This window comes from Oncorhynchus clarkii, chromosome 30, assembly GCF_045791955.1.
Source record: "Oncorhynchus clarkii lewisi isolate Uvic-CL-2024 chromosome 30, UVic_Ocla_1.0, whole genome shotgun sequence".
NCBI classification, from domain to species: domain Eukaryota; kingdom Metazoa; phylum Chordata; class Actinopteri; order Salmoniformes; family Salmonidae; genus Oncorhynchus; species Oncorhynchus clarkii.
The window spans coordinates 17,069,166-17,091,324 of record NC_092176.1 but is presented as its reverse complement, the minus strand read 5'-3'; the positions used below and the strand labels follow the sequence as shown (position 1 = coordinate 17,091,324).

The 22,159-nt window shown below is 43.7% G+C and overlaps 1 protein-coding gene across 6 annotated transcripts in view; it reads right to left on the bottom strand.

Moving 5' to 3' along the window:
* Positions 1-22,159, bottom strand: part of LOC139390248 (fibroblast growth factor receptor 1a) — a 43,321-nt gene that overhangs the window by 5,077 nt on the left and 16,085 nt on the right. For 2 of the 6 annotated variants that reach the window (XM_071137501.1, XM_071137499.1), the window contains exons 3-12: positions 10,202-10,450; positions 9,985-10,074; positions 9,181-9,353; positions 7,231-7,354; positions 5,944-6,134; positions 3,937-4,081; positions 1,991-2,181; positions 1,407-1,552; positions 1,156-1,277; positions 423-533 (exon numbers count right to left, since the gene is read on the bottom strand). In XM_071137501.1, the coding sequence (XP_070993602.1) occupies positions 423-533; positions 1,156-1,277; positions 1,407-1,552; positions 1,991-2,181; positions 3,937-4,081; positions 5,944-6,134; positions 7,231-7,354; positions 9,181-9,353; positions 9,985-10,074; positions 10,202-10,450 (1,542 nt within the window). Of the gene's footprint in view, positions 1-422; positions 534-1,155; positions 1,278-1,406; positions 1,553-1,990; positions 2,182-3,936; positions 4,082-5,121; positions 5,273-5,943; positions 6,135-7,230; positions 7,355-9,180; positions 9,354-9,984; positions 10,075-10,201; positions 10,451-22,159 lie in introns of all 6 variants that reach the window. The other 4 variants (XM_071137498.1, XM_071137500.1, XM_071137503.1 and 1 more) reach the window with 3 other exon arrangements.

The following is a 22,159-nucleotide window of genomic DNA, read 5'->3' as shown; positions in this document are numbered from 1 at the left end:
GGGACCAGACGGAACAAAGAGCAGCCTCCTGTGTTCTGCTACATGATATTTAGAACAGAGAGCTTTCCAATGTTCACAGCAGGGTCAGAGAAGGCTAATGTTCCTCCCCAGCAGAACACAGCTCATGGTGCCAGGGCTTGTCAGTCAAGATTTGAAAGATATGGCAACCCTGGCAGCAGCTGTGGTCATCTCAAACTGAGAGCTCGGAAGTTGGTGTCAGAATCCCCTTACTCATACCATTACACACATTTCTGCATGCTGATATGATCATGCTGTGCTTTTTGTGGTCTTGTTAAACAACTGAACAACGCAATGGTCTAAAAACACATTCCCAAAACACTCACTCCTCTCTCCAAACCGAAACATGTTTTCATCCTTTCTGAATGAAGGATTTGAATGGAGTGTAAAAGTGTGAGATTTACCATCCTGGGTACAGGCTCCCAGCAGATTAATGATGTTCTTGTGCTTCCCAATGATCTTCATCATCTCCATCTCAGAGATGAGATCTGACAGGTCTTTCTCTGTAGCATCAGCTGAGGGGAGGGAAAAAATGAGACAGAAATTAGACTCATTACAACAAATCACCCAACCCTGAACTCTATGATTGGCAAATCAAAAAGAGTTCTCATGTAAAACATTCCAGTTGTGTACAGCGCAAAGCACACTGCTTTGCAAAATGATTTCAAAGTAAATTGACATACCCTATTTAAAAATGTTTCAAAAGGCACCAACTGTAGGGGAAAGTCTTTCAGAGGGACATGCAGGTAGGGGGGAGGGGGGAAATGAAGGCAGCACTTTCTGGGGGGAGGCACTTAAAAAGTACCAAGCAATAAATGGATATTTTCCTACATCCCCACTCTTCACAGTTTTATGAACCCTGTCATATATCCAAACCCAGGGGTTCTCATAAATGTTTACTCTGGTCTCCCATTTGCACAGTGGCCAGGAGCCAGTGGCAGATGCCTCTTATGTCTGTGCATCACAGCACTAAGTAGAACTCTCCTCCCATCCTATAATAGCAGTTGTGGTTTTCTGCTCAATTCTGTACTCCTTGCATTTGAAATAACTTCCCAACATGCAGTATCGGCAACCCAGCCATGTGCCTAAATCACAGGTTTGATATGGTTTATGAGAGAGAAAAAAAACTTGACTTACATTTGAGCATCTTGACGGCCACTTTGGTGACCCTGTTTGGCTTCTCTTTGTCCATCCCTAAAGCCTCTCCCATCACCACCTGGCCAAAGCAGCCTTCTCCCAGGGGCTTCCCAAGCACCAGTCTAAGTGGGTCACAGGGATAGGAAAAAACAACAAATGTGAGATGATTGAAACAGACAGGCAATGCTCCCATTCAAAGGAGTGTGATGTTATGTCTGTATTTAATAGGTGTGTTCCAGTCATCTGTGTACCTGTCTCTGGGCAGCTCCCAGCGTGGGTCCTGGGGCAGCTCGTACTCAGACACCCCAGACAGCATAGGAGAGCCGCTGGACGAGAGGCGGGAGGGGCGCACCAACATCACCCCGGAGTGGAGGGAGGAGCTAGAGTCCACTGACACCTGGAATACAGAAGCCTGCCGTTACTCTCTCATAGTGGAGCCAGGGAAGGAACAACAGAGACAGACAGACAGAAGGATATCCAGTGTGTGGACAGAAAATGATGTTAACCCTTCAAAATGTTACTTAAATAAGTCTGATGACACAAAATGTAACAACTAAAACTACTTGAATCCCAGTGGAAGCAGATAGCAGGATGAGACAAACACCTGCCCTCTACTCATACCAACCTGACTCACCTCATGGGCTCTTTGAGGAACCAGAAGCTCAAGGAATTAAGGTTTTTTATTTTCACAAGATAATGAACACTTCCATTTGATAAGAATAAGTGATAGGAATACGTTAAAAAAACTATTAAGATACCATAAAGATTACACTAAATGGGATGAGAAAGCAGAAAAGGTATAAAGATATCAAACCCCCTATCTACTTTCTGTTACCTGTCTGCGCAGGGGGATGCTTTTAGCCAGCTTGTGGACAGCCAGCTGACTGTTGAAGTCACTTTTCTTGGACGAGGTGCGCATCTTGATGATGATGGCCACAGCCACCATGACAGCAATGAGGAAGAAGCCCACGCAGTAGATCAGCACTTCCAGGTAGGTTTGGTTGGGTGGTGGGGAGCGGGGGACTGCTGGATGAGGGCAACGCGATGGGGGACAATAGGTCAGCCACACAGGGTCAAATCACACAACAGAGGTCCATGCATTCTCAAATATCAATCGCACTTTCACAACAGGCATGTAACAAAAACACTGAACACACACACACAAACACCACCCTGATACATTCACTAAGACCACTCAGCTGACATGTACAGAAAAACAGAGCCCTTAACACCACTGGCACAGAGAGCGGAGCACAAACTCCTATTGTGGCACCATAATCACTTCTTTCAGGCATAGGGTTTCACTCCACATTCTTTGCCAGTTTGACCAGCAGCCATAGTCTCTAGTGGCAGAGAATGGCCAAGTCCTGTTGAGCTGGGACAAACCCAAATAATACAGAGCCTTGTGCAAACGGATGAGCATTAACACGGATGTACATTAAGTTCAATCTCAGCTTCCTAAAACCATTTTATTTTAATATATTTATTTGTGTGTGCAAAGGCTCGGTTATTCAGGACAACGCGTGTTAACATCACAGACAAAAACCATGCCACTCCACACTAATACACATTTTTCAAACATACACTCATTCATAAATGTAATATATATACTGTATATATATATATATATGTTATAAATAGAATGTGTTCAGTAGTTTAACTTAAGCTAATTATTTATTTAAAGTAAATGTCCCATTCTGACTTCCTTAGAGCACATAAAATGGTGGTTCTGCATAAAAGCCCAGTTTGGTTTTAAAATGGCGGCTTGTGTGGTGATTATTGGTACAAACAATAGTCATTATGATTCCCTTGTAATTTAGACATTACAAAATTTGACATTGTCTCTCGCTCTGAGGATCAAAACTACCTATGGACTGAAGACACAAAAGATAAAATGTTTAATCTAATTATCTCCAAAATTTTACAATATGGTTTAAAATTAACATATTGGATGTTTCTTTTTACCTCGCTTTCCGAAAAACACCAGAATGACACAAACACCAGCAACACAAGTGAGCTGTCCTTGTGTCTTGAGGCTGAATGACAAGCAGCTTGATAATTGGACAAATGCCTATTCCAACCCAGAAGAATGAGCCGTCCACTACAGTGAGCCAATTATCAAAGCTAGCCTTAAGAGCAGGCTTCGTCCTCACAGCAGGAAATGACATCAGGGATATATGTCATTTGTAGTGCTTGTCAGAAAACATCAGCCTCACACAGAATCAAATGTAAACACCAAATTGAAACCAGAATGGGAGAAACAAGTTGGAGTGAAACACCAACAGTACTGCCAAACAATCCCTTCTGAATGGAAAACGTCATCTTAAGGCAGTCAAGTAGAAGTGCATTGTAAAGTTACCCGTTAACCATTTGAAACAATGTGGAAAGCTGACAAATGATTATGAAATTGGCAGAGGAAATGGTCATTTATGTATTTTTTTTTGAGGGTATGAAACACCTAAACTTTCTGATTCAGGAGTTGTCAGTTGAGGTAGATTTTATGGGTCAGATGGGTTGTTTGGCATTCTGTGATTTCTGGGAATCATTTCTCAACATGGACCATACCATCCCATCCAGAAAGGTTGGATGAGCATGGAACCATGCTGACAGGGGAAGGGAGAAGGTTAGTATCACAACTTGGCCTGGCTTCCACACACATCCACATTGCTCACTGAAGTAGGGTCTACAGAGACCATATTCAGATAAATGTGGGCAGTGGATGGTCAAGCCAAAGTGGAGAGGAGGGAGGGGAAGGAGATCAGAGGAGAGAACCATTGATACCTTTAAAAACGATCAACCATGCAGAGTGATGAGAGAACCCGATAGAATTGCCCGCCAAGCAGGTATACTCCCCAGCATCATCAAAAGACACATTCCTCAGTTGGAGGATTTCCATTTCCTTGTCCGTGGTGTTAAGGCCAGCAGTCTAGAAAAGAACAATGGAAGCAGACCCAACAAGAGGCCCAGAGGAAAAATGGAGGCATGAGTAAAAGATTCTGAAAGGGAAAGACTTCTGGTAGAGGAGGGGACAGGACAGAGGGTGGGTGGGGTGTTCATACTCCCCTCTCAGTCCAACACCATCCCCCCCAAGAGTAAAAACCCATATCTGCCCTCCAGTCAGTTAGTGGAGGAGCTCGTTAGGTAGAGACCGCACCGCAGCACTGAACCCTTCACTGGACCATCACCATTTGAGAAGGAGCAGGGACGGACATCCCATACCCTAAAGACTCATCTCTGCATGCAAGAGATGGGCTACATGGAAAACCCCTCAGCAGAGCACACTCAGCAGAGCACACACACTCAGGGTAGCGGCAGGGTAGCCTAGTGGTTAGAGCGTTGGACTAGTAACCAGAAGGTGACAAGGTACAAATCTGTTGTTCTGCCCCTGAACAGGCAGTTAACCCACTGTTCCTAGGCCGTCATTGAAAATAAGAATTTGTTCTTAACTGACTTGCCTCGTTAAATAAAGGTTACATTTTTTTTAATTTTTAATATTACTCAAGGCCACACACACACACTTCACCATACAACAAATCCACGAGACAAACAGCAGGCGCTCAGGGAAAGGCTGAGTAAGACAGCTGAAAAGTAGGGGGGGGACAAGGCAGTAATAAGAGAGAGGCAGTCAGAGATCTGAGCAGAAGACTTTGAAGGGCGAGGGAGTGAAAGTAACAGCAGTGGATGGCAGGAGAGGCCCTTATTAGGAGGGCACGGGAGAGGCATGGGGCAGGAAAGAGAAAGCAGTCCAACATAAAGCAAGACTAAACACATTCAACCGCTCTGCTGGGAATTTTCCATAGTGTAATTTACAGTCAGGAGCACTGAGGCGGGATAGAAGGAGGGAGGGAGCGAGGGAGGAGAGAAACAGCTGAGGTCATCCCTAAACAAGTCCCTAGGTCTCCAGGTGGCCCTAGCAGCCCCTGGCTGAGGATCTCTCTATGTGCTGCTGCTGCGTGGGGCGGTTACCTTGGGCCTCATGCCTGACGATGGTCAGCCAGGCCGACTGATTGGCCTCTCCTATATAATTGGACACTTTACATATATACTCCCCGCTCTCCTCCTCAGTGACATTGTAGAGGGTCAACACCTGAGTGTCCGAGCTATTGACCCCAGAGTGCTGGAAACAAAAACATGTCATGTGCAACAACAAATCAAGATGAGGTTGTAACAAATGTCTCTGTTGAATGAGATCACAATCATTTGTTAGCATTTGTTCGACTTTCCCCTCTCAAGCATAGACTTTTACAAGCCACAGAAAACTACTTATATAGAGGGATAAAATTTACAATTTAGTCATTTAGTAGACACTTATCCAGAGTGACTTACAGAAGCAATTAAGGTGCCTTGCTTAAGGGCACGCCGACAGATTTTTCACTAAGTCGGCTTGGGGATTAGAACCAGAGACCTTTTGGTTACAGGCCCAACGCTCTTAACTGCTAGGCTACCTACCTGCCACATCCTCGAAGAGGGATACTATTTGCCATCCTTTGCCAGACAGTCTTGAAGGGTTATAATAGACATGATGCAACAAGAAATAAAAATGATACAAACTACTCAACAAAAACATGCCCTTAAGACTGTACTACACAATTTCATTGAAATCTAATACGGTTTGGCTGTATTACTACACAGTTGTATGTCTGCATTCCCCCAAGCATAACTTAGGGTGTCATCTCTTACTTAATGGAGGTTTTCACATTTAGTTCCTGACTGAACAGAACAAACGCAGCTATGTTGTGTCCTGTGTAGACTGGTGGTGGACCCAGTCAGTGCGCTAAGAGCCCCTACCTTGAGGACGCGGACGTAGGGCAAGCCATCAGGGCCAACGCGACTCCCATTGACCTCGATGTGCTTCAGCCACTGGATGTGAGGCTGGGGGTCGCTGAACACCTTACACTCAAACGCCACATCACTGCCCACCACCGCAGTGAGATTGGCTGGCAGTCCGGCCTGCAGGATGGGTCTGTGTGGGGAACGCTCTGCAACGGATACACACAGACGCATGACAATCACATTAAAATACAAACATTAATAACAAAAAAGACACACCTTAAATCACATACGAAGACACGTCAAAGACATAGTCGTGGAGAATCCTAGCGGTCAGCGCAACAGAAATACCTTGGTAAAAGCCACCATGGATTATCATTGGAAAACAACAGCAAATGATTAGGCTATGTTTCTAGTTCATTCCAGTAATGAATAAGCATTGAGGCATGGCTGATCTGGGAAAGTAAAAGACAACAGGAGGACAGCTCTGTCAGTCTGGCCTTGGTAGAGGTTGATCTCAGGCCAGGTTACAAGGTTACCCAGATCTCATGTCCTTTCACTACTTACAGACGGTAATTTCACAGCCAGGGAAATAGCAGTTCCCCAACTACTCTGCCGCCTGTATAATTGCTGCCATTTTTCCCAAATTACTGGAAACACAAGCTTGCAGACAAGTTTCGAGCCATTGCCCTGAGAGAGAAATGTTCTCCGGGTGCCATTTTGATGACTGATAACTTGCCAAACCATACTAATGAGCCCAGCATCTGGCAGGGAAACAAAATGTTCAGGCTTCATTTGCTTTCCTGATACAGAGATGAGTGTGGCGCTTTGCACACATTTTGTAGAATTACTCTGTCTGCAAAATGATCTCACAGTTGACCGAGGTTGGGGAGTGAAGTCACGCCAACACAGGCCCTGGCCGCAAATATCCCAGGAGACACCACTGTCTGTGGAGGTGGAGCTTTGATTTATAGAACCAATGGAGCATGAGTAAGTCACAGGGCAGGTCCAGGATGAAATAATAATTGCACCTTTTCAGACAGCTTCATTGGCAGGGCCACAACGTAAACAAGGTTAATACAAAAAAAAATGCTAATTTGACAACAGTTCAGACCATATGACTCTCTCCTTGGAAAAAGGGCACACCATTACTTTGATTACTAGGGCCTAGTGTTGTAAACCATTAGCGATATTGAACCAACAGCACACTTAAGCTACATAAATATCCAATTGATGATTAAACCAGGTGAATGGATTAGCAAGGAATTTCCCTGATAGAATGACCCGGAGAGGAAAGAGACTTACCAACAACATCCAGCTGGTAAGTGTGGTTGATGCTTCCATGTTTGTTTTCAACTACACAGGTGTAGTTCCCCTTGTCAGATGGCACCACAGACTCCATGATGATGGTCCACATGTGTTCTCGAACCTACACATTGGAGAAGAGAAAAGGTAAAATATTTAGTCAGAGGAGGAAGTATTGAATGCACTTCCAGGTGACAGCTGGTCCAACTGAAGCACTAAGACTTAAATAGATCCCCAAAGACCCAGACTTTCACAAAGCGTCCTGTAACACCTACTATAAAACACTTTAGTGAGACACTTGTGTCTAGATTATAAAAAAAGATGGTCAAGCCAGCCTGATACAACACTACTCATTCATAAGTTCATTTCTGGAATTATTATTTTATTTTACATTGGGCTGTACATAACCTCTCAAGAGCACATTTCATTTGTCATGCTGCTAGTTAGTTATTTGAACAAAATGGGGAAAAATGTACGAGTTCAATGATGTGTAATGAAATGCAGATCAAACCAAAATGACTTGTATTTATTTTACCATCCACGGGAAGGAGGAGGAACTTGCTATCAGGAGACTATTTCCCATGTCATATAAAACTAAATTGTGCTCCATTGCTTGAGGCACAGTACATTAATGCACTCTTGGAAACATATTGGAGCGGGGAAACGGTTTTCTTAGTGGTTACATGACATGTCACAACCTGCTCCGGGAAAAACTGTAGCTGACGATGACCAGGTTACATCCTATGCACATCTAAGGCTAAATCCTGTTCTCTATATTCCAAGTTATTACTTTTCTTCCATATATCTGACCAAGACCGGCAGTGTGTGATTAAACTAACAAACCTCTCAGGCAATGGCGACATCAAACATTCGTACACAGGGCCTGCGTTAAGGTTTCCCTCATTTAGCTTAAATGAGCTGGGGTTCCACAGCTGCTTTTGGCCAGATGTGTTGTGCTTGGGTTAATACATGTGGTCTGTGTTATTCCCCCTGCCTGCCCTCTCCATACATTAAGACTATATAAACAATGGAGCTGTGGTCATAAAACCAAAGCGTGGGGGTGGGGGTTTGGGCGGCGAGCCTCGTTCATAGACGTCCCCAGCTGCCCATCTAGACCTTTGCACCTTGACTGAAAAAACAGCAGCCAGATGGTAAAGTGTGCTGCGTGGCGGAGTGAAGGCAGCTGAAAGGAAACTCTTTAATGTGTCCCGGGAGGGGGGGGGGGGGGCTGCCGAGGACATGGCTGGACAACACCTTGATGGGAAGAGCAGATGCACAGGACCCTAGACTCCGACAACATCCCAGCACATCCTACATGAGGCTGTCGCAAGCCAACACACTCACCTTCGTCCGCACCACGGCACGGATATGGTCAACTTTAAAAGCCAAGCGCACAGTATACACAGGCTATCTGCACCAGGGAAAAGAAAAGGAAACAGACTCATCACCACCACGCCCATTATTGTTTACCCCGTCTCACTTCCTCTGTGACAGTGAGCTGTCCTGTCCTGCTCCCCAGCACTGAGATGGGGGAGATCTGCAGGATTTATTCCGTCTCCTCATTATAAACAAATTTCCTTTGAGAAGTTGGTTTTGCTATACGCAGAGAAATCTGGACTGAAAACAAATACTGTAAACAGCAGATACCCAGATATGTTAAATGAGGACAGTCAGGCGTATTCTGCCTCCAGGGCTGAAATTGCCATCCTCGAGGCATGCTTTTTTGTGGCACAATCATCCCGTTGTGTTATTGGATTTCACTTTGCATGGTTCCCTAGTCAGGTGCGACATGCCTCTAATGCTGGGGGTGGGGGTTGGTGATTTAACAGTGACGAGATCACCATCACACCTGCACTCATGTTCAGGGAGTTTGGGGATATTCAATTAGGATAATACAGTATGGTCTCTAGCCATCCAGTACCAAGAGGTGAATACAGGGAGGGGGTTTACCTTGAAGCCCCCGATGCGCTGATCCCTCTTGAATTCCTTGCTGTTCTTGAACCACTTGAGTGTGGGGGTGGGGTTTCCACTGGCCTGGCAGCGGAACTTGACCGTCTTACTGGCTGGGACAGCATGCAGCTTTTTCTCCATCTTCTCGGGCTGAGCCCACTGAGGGGACATTGCTGAGGAACAATGGGGAGAAAGAGAGAACACTTAAAACACCTATTCTGACAGAAGAATTGACAACCATTGTGTGTGCAGGTAGTTTCCATCTGGCTTAGGAGAGTTCTATACAACGATCCACAACAACAGTACAAGTCAAGTGACAATTTCCAGTTTTGCTTAAAAACATACAAAACTCCAGTATAGGATTGCCTAGTCTCTTGGGGCCCAAGGTCGTCGTCAGGGGTGCCCGCCACGCTAGCTGCTTACTTCCCTGTGGGCACATGGCGTTCACCAGACGGCAGTAGCCAGCTGACCACGCCTGACTGGCTTTATAGCACAGCGTAGACAAACAGTAATCAGGGGACGTCTGGAATGTACTGAGTTTAGTCACCAGTGTGACATTCCTTACTCAAGTGTAAACAGCAGTGTGGGGTGCTACTGGCCCTCTGAATCACAACTGTGAACAAATCACTCTTATATGAACAGCAAATGCCTAATAGGTGAATCACATATGAAATGTAACAGGAAACAGGGCTGTCATGTTAAGTTCAGGGCATTAACCTCAACAGGAGCAGAATAGGGTCCAAGCCCAGACCTGGTCTACCATTCCAGTGACAGGTGGTAGGGCTAGGAGGATCAGACACTTACGTAAAAGCTTTTGACTGCTAGACATCTTTGCCTCCTCTGAGGAAGACTCATCCTCCTCGTCTTCATCTTCAGAGGATGCCAGGATATCAACTGGTGAATAGGCAGATGGGGCAATATATGTCATTTGACTCGGGCTTAGCTGCATTACCACGTACCTTGAATTGTTTCTCTCTACAGGACCAGTGATTTGAGCCCTCAGTGGTAGCTTTGACCTTACCTGTGACATTGACAGAGAAGTAAGAGCTGTGGTTGCCAAAGGTGACGCAGGTGTACAGGCCAGAGTCAGCCGGCTCCACCCCCTCGATCTCCAGCTGGCCGTCTCGTAAGCGTGTGTGCTCCCCGTCCACCACCACTGCATGGTCCTTGGTCCAATTGACTGACTCGGTTTTACAGCTCAGCTCCAGTCGGTCCCCAGGGTAAAGGGTGTAGCGCTCTGCTTGGATTTCCACAGGTGGCACAGGGATGACTAGGGTACAAACAGGGAAAGGAGTGAGGGCCTGATCACCGACAACGATAAGACTATAGGGAGGAGGTCAGAGACCTGGCAGTGTGGTGCCTGGACAACAACCTCTTCCTCAATCTTGTTAAGACAAGACAAAGGAGCGGATTTTGGACTACAGGAAACAGAGGGCAGAGCACGCCTCCATTCACATTAACGGGGCTGTAGCGGAGCGGGTTGAGAGCTTCCAGTTCCTCGCTGTCCACATCACTAAGGACCTATCATGGTCCAAACACACCAACACAGTCATGAAGAAGGCACGTCAACGCCTCTTCTCCCTCAGGAGGTTGAAAAGATTTGGAATGGGCCCTCAGATCATCAAAATGTTCTACAGCTGCACCGTTGAGAGCATCTTGACTGGCTGCATCACCGCTTAGTATGGCAAGCTTGACATCCGACCGCAAGGCGCTACAGAGGGTAGTGGGGATGGCCCAGTACATCACTGGGGCAGAGCTCCCTGCCATACAGGATCTCTATACCAGGCAGTGTCAGAGGAAGGCCCAAACATTTTTCAAAAAGACCCTAGTCACCCAAGCCACAGACTGGTAACGGGGAGAACAAACGGCAACCAGTACCAATGCACAAAATCTGGACCCAACAGGACCCTGAACAGTTTCTACCCCCAAGCCATAAGACTGCTAAACAAGACTGCTAAATAGCTAATAAACGGCTACCTGGACTACCTGTATTGATCTTTTTTTGCACCGACTACGCACACACACATGCATGCATACTGACGCCACACACACCACACACACACACACACACACACTACTGTTTATTATCTATCCTGTTGCCTAGTCACTTTACCCCTACCTACATGTACAATACATAGCTACCTCAACAACCTTGTACCTCTGCACATCGACTCAGTACTGGTACTCCTTGTGTACATAGTCATGTTGTTATGTTCTACTCCCTGTATAGAGCCATGTTGTTATTTTCTACTCCCTGTATATAGCCATGTTATGTTCTACTCCCTGTACAGAGCCATGTTATGTTCTACTCCCTGTACAGAGCCGTGTTATGTTCTACTCCCTGTACAGAGCCGTGTTATGTTCTACTCCCTGTACAGAGCCGTGTTATGTTCTACTCCCTGTACAGAGCCGTGTTATGTTCTACTCCCTGTATAGAGCCGTGTTATGTTCTACTCCCTGTATAGAGCCGTGTTATGTTCTACTCCCTGTATAGAGCCGTGTTATGTTCTACTCCCTGTATAGAGCCGTGTTATGTTCTACTCCCTGTATAGAGCCGTGTTATGTTCTACTCCCTGTATAGAGCCGTGTTATGTTCTACTCCCTGTATAGAGCCGTGTTATGTTCTACTCCCTGTATAGAGCCGTGTTATGTTCTACTCCCTGTATAGAGCCGTGTTATGTTCTACTCCCTGTATAGAGCCGTGTTATGTTCTACTCCCTGTATAGAGCCGTGTTATGTTCTACTCCCTGTATAGAGCCGTGTTATGTTCTACTCCCTGTATAGAGCCGTGTTATGTTCTACTCCCTGTATAGAGCCGTGTTATGTTCTACTCCCTGTATAGAGCCGTGTTATGTTCTACTCCCTGTATAGAGCCGTGTTATGTTCTACTCCCTGTATAGAGCCGTGTTATGTTCTACTCCCTGTATAGAGCCGTGTTATGTTCTACTCCCTGTATAGAGCCGTGTTATGTTCTACTCCCTGTATAGAGCCGTGTTATGTTCTACTCCCTGTATAGAGCCGTGTTATGTTCTACTCCCTGTATAGAGCCGTGTTATGTTCTACTCCCTGTATAGAGCCGTGTTATGTTCTACTCCCTGTATAGAGCCGTGTTATGTTCTACTCCCTGTATAGAGCCGTGTTATGTTCTACTCCCTGTATAGAGCCGTGTTATGTTCTACTCCCTGTATAGAGCCGTGTTATGTTCTACTCCCTGTATAGAGCCGTGTTATGTTCTACTCCCTGTATAGAGCCGTGTTATGTTCTACTCCCTGTATAGAGCCATGTTATGTTCTACTCCCTGTATAGAGCCATGTTATGTTCTACTCCCTGTATAGAGCCATGTTATGTTCTACTCCCTGTATAGAGCCATGTTATGTTCTACTCCCTGTATAGAGCCATGTTATGTTCTACTCCCTGTATAGAGCCGTGTTATGTTCTACTCCCTGTATAGAGCCATGTTATGTTCTACTCCCTGTATAGAGCCATGTTATGTTCTACTCCCTGTATAGAGCCATGTTATGTTCTACTCCCTGTATAGAGCCATGTTATGTTCTACTCCCTGTATAGAGCCGTGTTATGTTCTACTCCCTGTATAGAGCCATGTTATGTTCTACTCCCTGTATAGAGCCATGTTATGTTCTACTCCCTGTATAGAGCCATGTTAATCTTACTTGTTATTGTTATTCAGTATGTATTTATTCCTTGTGTCACTGTTTCTATTTTTTATCTTATCTTTATCCCTACATTGTTGGAAAAGGACCAGCAAGTAAGCATTTCACTGTTATTCTACACCGATTGTTGTCCTACACCTACAAAGCATGTGACAAATACAATTTTGAGGGCTGAGTACCTTCCAGTACAATAGTATACATAAAAAATGCAGGCAAGGTCCAACTAACACAATAGCTTAATCACTGGGCAAATAGTAAAACCACAGACAGACTCAATTGTTCATATGATACTGGGAGATGCATATCAACATTTATGTAATAGTATACAGCAGGAGACAGCATATAGTATCCACAACAACCAGCCTTGAGGAAACGTATTGAAGAAAAAAGTGCATAAATCAAAAGTGCCAAAAACTCAACCTAAAATCTGCAACATGTCTGACATTCGGCAAATGTCCAAAAAGCTCATATACTGTAATGCAACCATTAGTCTAAATGTTGTGCCCAGCTACATGAGAAAGGAATGACAAAGACAAGGGAGCAGCTCTTTCCTCGATGTCCCTGAAAGAACCATCGTTCACATTCACGGGCAGCTTATTGAATCTAGGCTCTTGTTTGCGTTTGCAGAGCTGAAAATGGAGCTTCAGCCTCTTACCTTTTTTCACCCAATCCCTGCCTATCCTCTCCCTTAAATTAAATCTCACCCGAATTAGTCAAGGGCCAAATTGTGAGGCTGGCAAGGAGCTCCTCGGGAGAGGAAGGTGGAATTAGATTTGAGGAATGGGGAGGAGGACGGCGACACAGAGATAGACACCTGAGCCCCTGTTCTCTACGAATACATAGTTGACCAGGGGGAGGGGGTAACCCAATTATGTTGACACATTGTCCATCACAACGGTGTTGTCTGTCTGGTTACAAAAGCACACAGCGTCACAAGCTAAACTTGCCTGGGAGTCTTGCTCTTTACGGGGAAATTTGTTGAGTAGACACTGGAACAGCATTAGAGGACAAAGTGGTCTGAATCCTAGCTATAGGCTGCGGACTGGGCGATACAGTGAAAAAGCCATCTTTGCCATTTCCAGATGGTAATGTCGGTCACAAACACTGTGGCCCAAATACATGTTCTGCATCCTTTGCCATTCTCATTGCTCCTCTGTCACAACTATCTGTGCATCTCACGTACCTACAGTGGGGCAAAAAAGTATTTAGTCAGCCACCAATTGTGCAAGTTCTCCCACTTAAAAAGATGAGAGAGGCCTGTAATTTTCATCATAGGTACACTTCAACTATGACAGACAAAATGAGAGAGAAAAAAATCCAGAAAATCACATTGTAGGATTTTTGATTTATTTATGTGCAAATTATGGTGGAAAATAAGTATTTGGTCAATAACAAAAGTTTCTCAATACTTTGTTATATATCCTTTGTTGGCAATGACAAAGGTCAAACGTTTTCTCTAAGTCTTCACAAGGTTTTCACACACTGTTGCTGGTATTTTGGCCCATTCCTCCATGCAGATCTCCTCTAGAGCAGTGATGTTTTGGGGCTGTTGCTGGGCAACACAGACTTTCAACTCCCTCCAAAGATTTTCTTTGGGGTTGAGATCTGGAGACTGGCTAGGCCACTCCAGGACCTTGAAATGCTTCTTACGAAGCCACTCCTTCATTGCCTGGGCAGTGTGTTTGGGATCATTGTCATTCTGAAAGACCCAGCCACGTTTCATCTTCAATGCCCTTGCTGATGGTAGGCTTTGTTACTTTGGTCCCAGCTCTCTGCAGGTCATTCACTAGGTCCCCCCGTGTGGTTCTGGGATTTTTGCTCACCGTTCTTGTGATCATTTTGACCCCACAGGGTGAGATCTTGCGTGGCGCCCCAGATCAAGGGAGATTATCAATGGTCTTGTAGGTCTTCCATTTCCTAATAATTGCTCCCACAGTTGATTTCTTCAAACCAAGCTGCTTACCTATTGCAGATTCAATCTTCCCAGCCTGGTGCAGATCTACAATTTTGTTTCTAGTGTCCTTTGACAGCTCTTTGGTCTTGGCCAAAGTGCAGTTTGGAGTGTGACTGTTCGAGGTTGTGGAGAGGAGTCTTTTATACTGATAACAAGTCCAAACAGGTGCCATTAATACAGGTAACGAGTGGAGGACAGAGGAGCCTCTTAAAGAAGAAGTTACAGGTCTGTGAGAGCCAGAAATCTTCCTTGTTTGTAGGTGACCAAATACTTATTTTCCACCATAATTTGCAAATAAATTCATTAAAAATCCTACAATGTGATTTTCTGGATTTCTTTTTCTTATTTTGTCTGTCATAGTTGAAGTGTACCTATGATGAAAATTACAGGCCTCTCTCATCTTTTTAAGTGGGAGAACTTGCACAAATTGGTGGCTGACTAAATACTTTTTTGCCCCACTGTATATCCTTGATGGATTAAAATCCATACATTCCAACAATTATGATTCCAAGAACGTGGAATCCCAAATGCTTCTAATCTAAAGATTGCTTGGTTATGAACAGATAACCTACAGATTGATGTAAAGAAAAGTTAGTGTTGTTGAATCTACTCTCTTCCTGGGTCCAAAGAAGACAGATTCTTGGTGCGTTCATAATGAAGTGAAGACTGAACATACAGCACACTGCTACATGTAACATATACTAGGCTCTTCCTCCAACACAGGGAGCACACCCATATACCATACCCTCAGGACAACGTTAGCAAACCTGATCACAGTAATCCCTCCCTCCATCTCAACAAAGGCCCCTCAACAATAAAGGGGGAGAGAGAAAGAGCGTGTGCGTGCACAAGAGAATGAGGGAGAGAGAGCGAGTTAGGGCCTGCAGTGGCAAGTTCTAGTGCCAGTTGCCATGGTGACCCTCAGTTGGGCCTAGTAAAGGTATTTCCTGGATCACATATGTCTGACAGGCCCTTAATCCCAGCAGGAAAAGGGGCCAGGGGGTAGGATCAACTTTCTCCTCAAAAACAAAACCAAAGGGAAGGGGGGGACGGGAAGCCCAGAACTATCCAATTGAGACTTGGGCTAAAACGTTAAGGGCTCCACCATGCTCTGTGTGGGGCCATGATCTTGCATGTTTTTTTCCTCCTCGTCCTAAACCTGATAAGGCTATGTCAACATTAGTTATTAATCTAGCTGCAGACGCCCCGTAAATATCCCATGAAAGATGTACAAAATGTACATGTCACTGTTGTGAAGCAACAGTCAATCCGGTTTTATGATTACAGCTGGGAACAGCAACCAAGTACAATATTGTCATCACTATTGAGGAGCAGACATTAGAGGTCGACCGATTATGATTTTTCAACATCGATATCGATTATTGGAGGACAAAAAAAAAAAGCAGATACCGATTCATCGGACGATTTTTTAAATGTAGTTGTAATAATGACAATTACAACAATACTGAATGAACACTTATTTTAACTTAATATAGTACATCAATAAAATCAATTTAGCCTCAAATAAAAAATGAAACATGTTCAAGTTGGTTTAAATAATGCAAAAACAAAGTGTTGGAGAAGAAAGTAAAAGTGCATTATGTGCCATGTAAGAAAGCTAACGTTTAAGTTCCTTGCTCAGAACATGAGAACATAAAGTGCCTTGCGAAAGAATTCGGCCCCCTTGAACTTTGCGACCTTTTGCCACATTTCAGGCTTCAAACATAAAGATATAAAACTGTATTTTTTTGTGAAGAATCAACAACAAGTGGGACACAATCATGAAGTGGAACGACATTTATTGGATATTTCAAACTTTTTTAACAAATCAAAAACTGAAAAATTGGGCGTGCAAAATTATTCAGCCCCTTTACTTTCAGTGCAGCAAACTCTCTCCAGAAGTTCAGTGAGGATCTCTGAATGATCCAATGTTGACCTAAATGGCTAATGATGATAAATACAATCCACCTGTGTGTAATCAAGTCTCCGTATAAATGGACCTGCAATGTGATAGTCTCAGAGGTCCGTTAAAAGCGCAGAGAGCATCATGAAGAACAAGGAACACACCAGGCAGGTCCGAGATACTGTTGTGAAGAAGTTTAAAGCCGGATTTGGATACAAAAATATTTCCCAAGCTTTAAACATCCCAAGGAGCACTGTGCAAGCGATAATATTGAAATGGAAGGAGTATCAGACCACTGCAAATCTACCAAAACCTGGCCATCCCTCTAAACTTTCAGCTCATACAAGGAGAAGACTGATCAGAGATGCAGCCAAGAGGCCCATGATCACTCTGGATGAACTGCAGAGATCTACAGCTGAGGTGGGAGACTCTGTCCATAGGACAACAATCAGTCGTATATTGCACAAATCTGGCCTTTATGGAAGAGTGGCAAGAAGAAAGACATTTCTTAAAGATATCCATAAAAAGTGTCGTTTAAAGTTTGCCACAAGCCACCTGGGAGACACACCAAACATGTGGAAGAAGGTGCTCTGGTCAGATGAAACCAAAATTGAACTTTTTGGCAACAATGCAAAACGTTATGTTTGGCGTAAAAGCAACACAGCTGAACACACCATCCCCACTGTCAAACATGGTGGTGGCAGCATCATGTTTTGGGCCTGCTTTTCTTCAGCAGGGACAGGGAATATGGTTAAAATTGATGGGAAGATGGATGGAGCCAAATACAGGACCATTCTGGAAGAAAACCTGATGGAGTCTGCAAAAGACCTGAGACTGGGACGGAGATTTGTCTTCCAACAAGACAATGATCCAAAACATAAAGCAAAATCTACAATGGAATGGTTCAAAAATAAACATATCCAGGTGTTAGAATGGCCAAGTCAAAGTCCAGACCTGAATCCAATCGAGACTCTGTGGAAAGAACTGAAAACTGCTGTTCACAAATGCTCTCCATCCAACCTCACTGAGCTGTTTTGCAAGGAGGAATGGGAAAAAATGTCAGTCTCTCGATGTGCAAAACTGATAGAGACATACCCCAAGCGACTTACAGCTGTAATCGCAGCAAAAGGTGGCGCTACAAAGTATTAACTTAAGGGGGCTGAATAATTTTGCACGGCCAATTTTTCAGTTTTTGATTTGTTAAAAAAGTTTGAAATATCCAATAAATGTCGTTCCACTTCATGATTGTGTCCCACTTGTTGATTTTTCACAAAAAAATACAGTTTTATATCTTTATGTTTGAAGCCTGAAATGTGGCAAAAGGTCGCAAAGTTCAAGGGGGCTGAATACTTTCGCAAGGCACTGTATGAAAGCTGGTGGTTCCTTTTAACATGAGTCTTCAATATTCCCAGGTAAGAAGTTTTAGGTTGTAGGTATTATAGGTATTATAGGACTATTTCTCTCTATACCATATTTCATATGTTTATATAGGCACTTTAGTATTGCCAGTGTAACAGTATAACTTCTGTACCTCTCCTCGCTCCTACCTGGGCTCAAACCAGGAACACAATGACATCGTTGTCATGCAGAGTAAGGGGAACAACTACTCCAAGTCTCAGAGCGAGTGACGTTTGAACCGCTATTAGCGCGCACCCCGCTAACTAGCTAGCCATTTCACATCACATTGTTACACCAGCCTAATCTCGGGAGTTGATAGGCTTGAAGTCATAAACAGCAGCGCTGCTGGCAAAACGCACGAAAGTACTGTTTCAATGAATGCTTATGAGCCTGCTGGTGCCTACCATCGCTCAGTCAGACTGCTCTATCAAATCATAGACTTAATTATAATATAATAACACACAGAAATACGAGCCTTAGGTTATTAATAGGGTCAAATCCGGAAACTATCATCTCGAAAACAAGACGTTTATTCTTTCAGTGAAATACGGACCGTTCCGTATTTTATCTAACGGGTGGCATCCAGTCTAAATATTCCTGTTACATTGCACAACCTTCAATGTTATGTCATAATCACGTAAAATTCTGGCAAATTAGTTCGCAATGAGCCAGGCGGCCCAAACTGTTGCAAATACCCTGACTCTGCGTGCAATGAACGAAAGAGAAATGACACAATTTCACCTGGTGAAATGCTAACCTTTCATCTGGTGCCTGCTAACCTGGATTTCTTTTAGCTAAATATGCAGGTTTAAAAATACATACTTCTGTGTATTGATTTTAAGAAAGGCATTGGTGTTTATGGGTAGGTACACGTTGGAGCAACGACAGTCCTTTTTCGCGAATGCGCACTGCATCGATTATATGCAACGCAGGACACGCTAGATAAACTAGTAATATCATCAACCATGTGTAGTTATAACTAGTGATTATTATTGATTAGGTTGAATGCTAGCTAGCAATTTACCTTGGCTTCTTACTGCATTCGCGTAACAGGCGGGCTCCTTGTGAGGCAGGTGGTTAGAGCGTTGGACTAGTTAACCGTAAGGTTGCAAGATTGAATCCCTGAGCTGACAAGGTACAAATCTGTCACTGCCCCTGAACAAGGCAGTTAACCCACCGTTCCTAGGCTGTCATTGAAAATAAGAATGAGTTAAATAAAGATTAAATAAAGGTGTAAAAAAATACATTTTTTTTTTAAATCGGCAAAATCGGTGTCCACAATTACCGATTTCCGATTGTTATGAAAACTTGAAATCGGCCCTAATTAAATCGGCCATTCCGATTAATCGGTCAACCTCTTAGCAGACATACCTTGCATACATAATAGCCAGATTTCTTTCTTCTAAATGGGAGAATCAAGTGGGAAGCGCACATGCTGTAAGGACATTGAGTCAATGTCTAATTGAGGCCTGTCTAGTTTATGTATTTGGAAAGAAAGAGTCATCTTAACTAATACTGTGAGTCACAGTATTTTCACAAACAGTCATTCCATCATTATTTACATTCAGTAAGTGGTATCTGTGTGTAACTCAGAATATAAAAGGTGAACAGACAGCTAGCCCATTAGGAAATTGTCGCTCAGTTAATCCTCCTGCTTCAATGATTGGATCAGAGACCATATTTTCAAAAAGCACCCCAGCTGGAATATTCCTGCTTGCATGCTTTCTTCCAACTATTTGGAAAAATTGATTGACATTCCTGAAAATCAACTTAATTACACAAAATCATGAAAGGTATTTTGACCGAGAAGTAAGCATGCAAGATAGGGTTTGAACAAAAAAAAGTGAATGAGTCTATGAGCGCAGGACTGAATCCAAAAACGGAACATATAGGCGGCAGTCTATAGAACCTGTGCTGGCTTCCAGATAGGAAGCAATATGCCATGTGAATGACTGTTGGGATTTCCTGTCGGAGTGGAATGGCAGACAGGAATAGTAGGAAGTGAGAACACAGGGTCTATTAGCAAACACAAAAGTTTACATTAATGGGATAACCTTTGCTTAAAGTTTTTCAATGGCCAACATTTCCATCTGGACCCCTAATGTCTACTTCATTAGCACCATAACATCCCTGATGTTCAGCAGGTATAGTGCCTTTAACCCCGCTCTCTGTATACAGTGCCTTTAACCTCTCTCTCTGTATACAGTGCCTTTAACCTCTCTCTCTGTATACAGTGCCTTTAACCTCTCTCTCTGTATACAGTGCCTTTAACCTCTCTCTCTGTATACAGTGCCTTTAACCTCTCTCTCTGTATACAGTGCCTTTATCCTCTCTCTCTGTATACAGTGCCTTTAACCTCTCTCTCTGTATACAGTGCCTTCAGAAAGTATTCACACCCCTTTACCTTTTCCCCATTTTGTTGTGTTACAGCCTGAATTTAAAAAGGAGCTAATTGTGATTTTGTGTCACTGGCCTACACACAATACCCCATAATGTCTAAGTGGAATTATGTTTAGACTTTTTTACAAATTAATAAAAAATGAAAAGCTGGAATGTCTTGAGTCAATAATTATTCAACCCCGTCTAATGGCAAGCATAAATAAGTTCAGAAGTAAAAATGTGCTTATCGAGTCGCATAATAAGTTACATGGACTCACTATGTGCAATAATAGTGTTTAACATGATTTCAATGACTACCTCATCTCTGTACCCCACACATTCAGATAATTGTAAGGTCCCTCGGTCAAGCAGTGAATTTCAAAACAAACAGATTCAACCACAAAGACCTGGGAGGTTTTCCAATGTCTCGCAAAGAAGGGCACCTATTGGTAGATGTGTAAAAACAACAAAATGGTGTATCAATACACCCAGTCGCTAAAATATATATAGGCGTCCTTCCTAACTCAGTTGCCAGAGAGGAAGGAAACCGCTCAGGGATTTCACCATGAGGCCAATGGTGACTTTAAAACAGTTACAGAGTTTAATGGCTGCGAGCTTTACACAACTACAGCTAACTCTTAGCATTGTGCATGTTGATCTTAGGCTTATGTGCAGCTGCTTGTCCATGGAAACCCATTTCATAAAGCTCCTGACGAACAGTTCTTGTGCTGACGTTGCTTCCAGAGGCAGTTTGGAACTCGGTAGTGAGTGTTGCAACCAAGGACAGACAATTTTTACACTTAGCGGTGCTGTTCTGTGAGCTTGTGTAGCCTACCACTTCATGGCTGAGCCGTTGTTGCTTCTAGACATTTCCACTTCACAATAACATAAGTTACAGCTGACCGGGGCAGCTCTTGCAGAGCAGCGGTTTGACAAACTGACTTGTTGGAAAGGTGGCATCCTATGATGGTGCCATATTGAAAGTCAATGAGCTCGTCAGTACCAGACATTCTACTGCTTAATGTTTGTCTACAGGGATTGCATGGCCTTGTGCTCGATTTTATATATATATATATATATATATATATAAGTCAGCAACGTGTTTGACTGAAATAGCCAAATTCACTAATTTGAAGGGGTGTCCATACACATTTGGTGCAAATCAAACACTGAGTACCACTCTTCATATATTCAAGCATGGTGGTGGCTGCATAATGTTATGGGTATGCTTGGTTTTTATTGGGGAGGTAAACAGAATAGAGCGAAGCACAGGCAAAATAGTATTTCTCTTTGTATTTTCAAGTAAGTTATCTTAGCGCACTCACCATCTTGAGTGTTATAAACATGTGGAGGCTTGAGTATTTGTTTGTGGCTTGTTTGTCTGTGAGAAGGATTGGGATTAAAAGGCCCTCCCTAGAATTATATATTGTTTCCCAGTGGAATCTTTTGACTGTGCTGTCCTCCTGTCCTGAGGCCTAAAAACATGACAATTTCCACATAAGCTATTTTGTTTCCCACCCACGTGCAAAAAGAACGTGACCAAATGCTTCTACCGTGATGGTTTGTGGACAGCTGAAGCGATCAGTCCCCCAGCGGGAGAGCACAGGGAAGGGACTGGAGGAAATGCAGAGGGGGCCCAAGATAGTACCTGACCATTTGGGTATGAAAACTGTT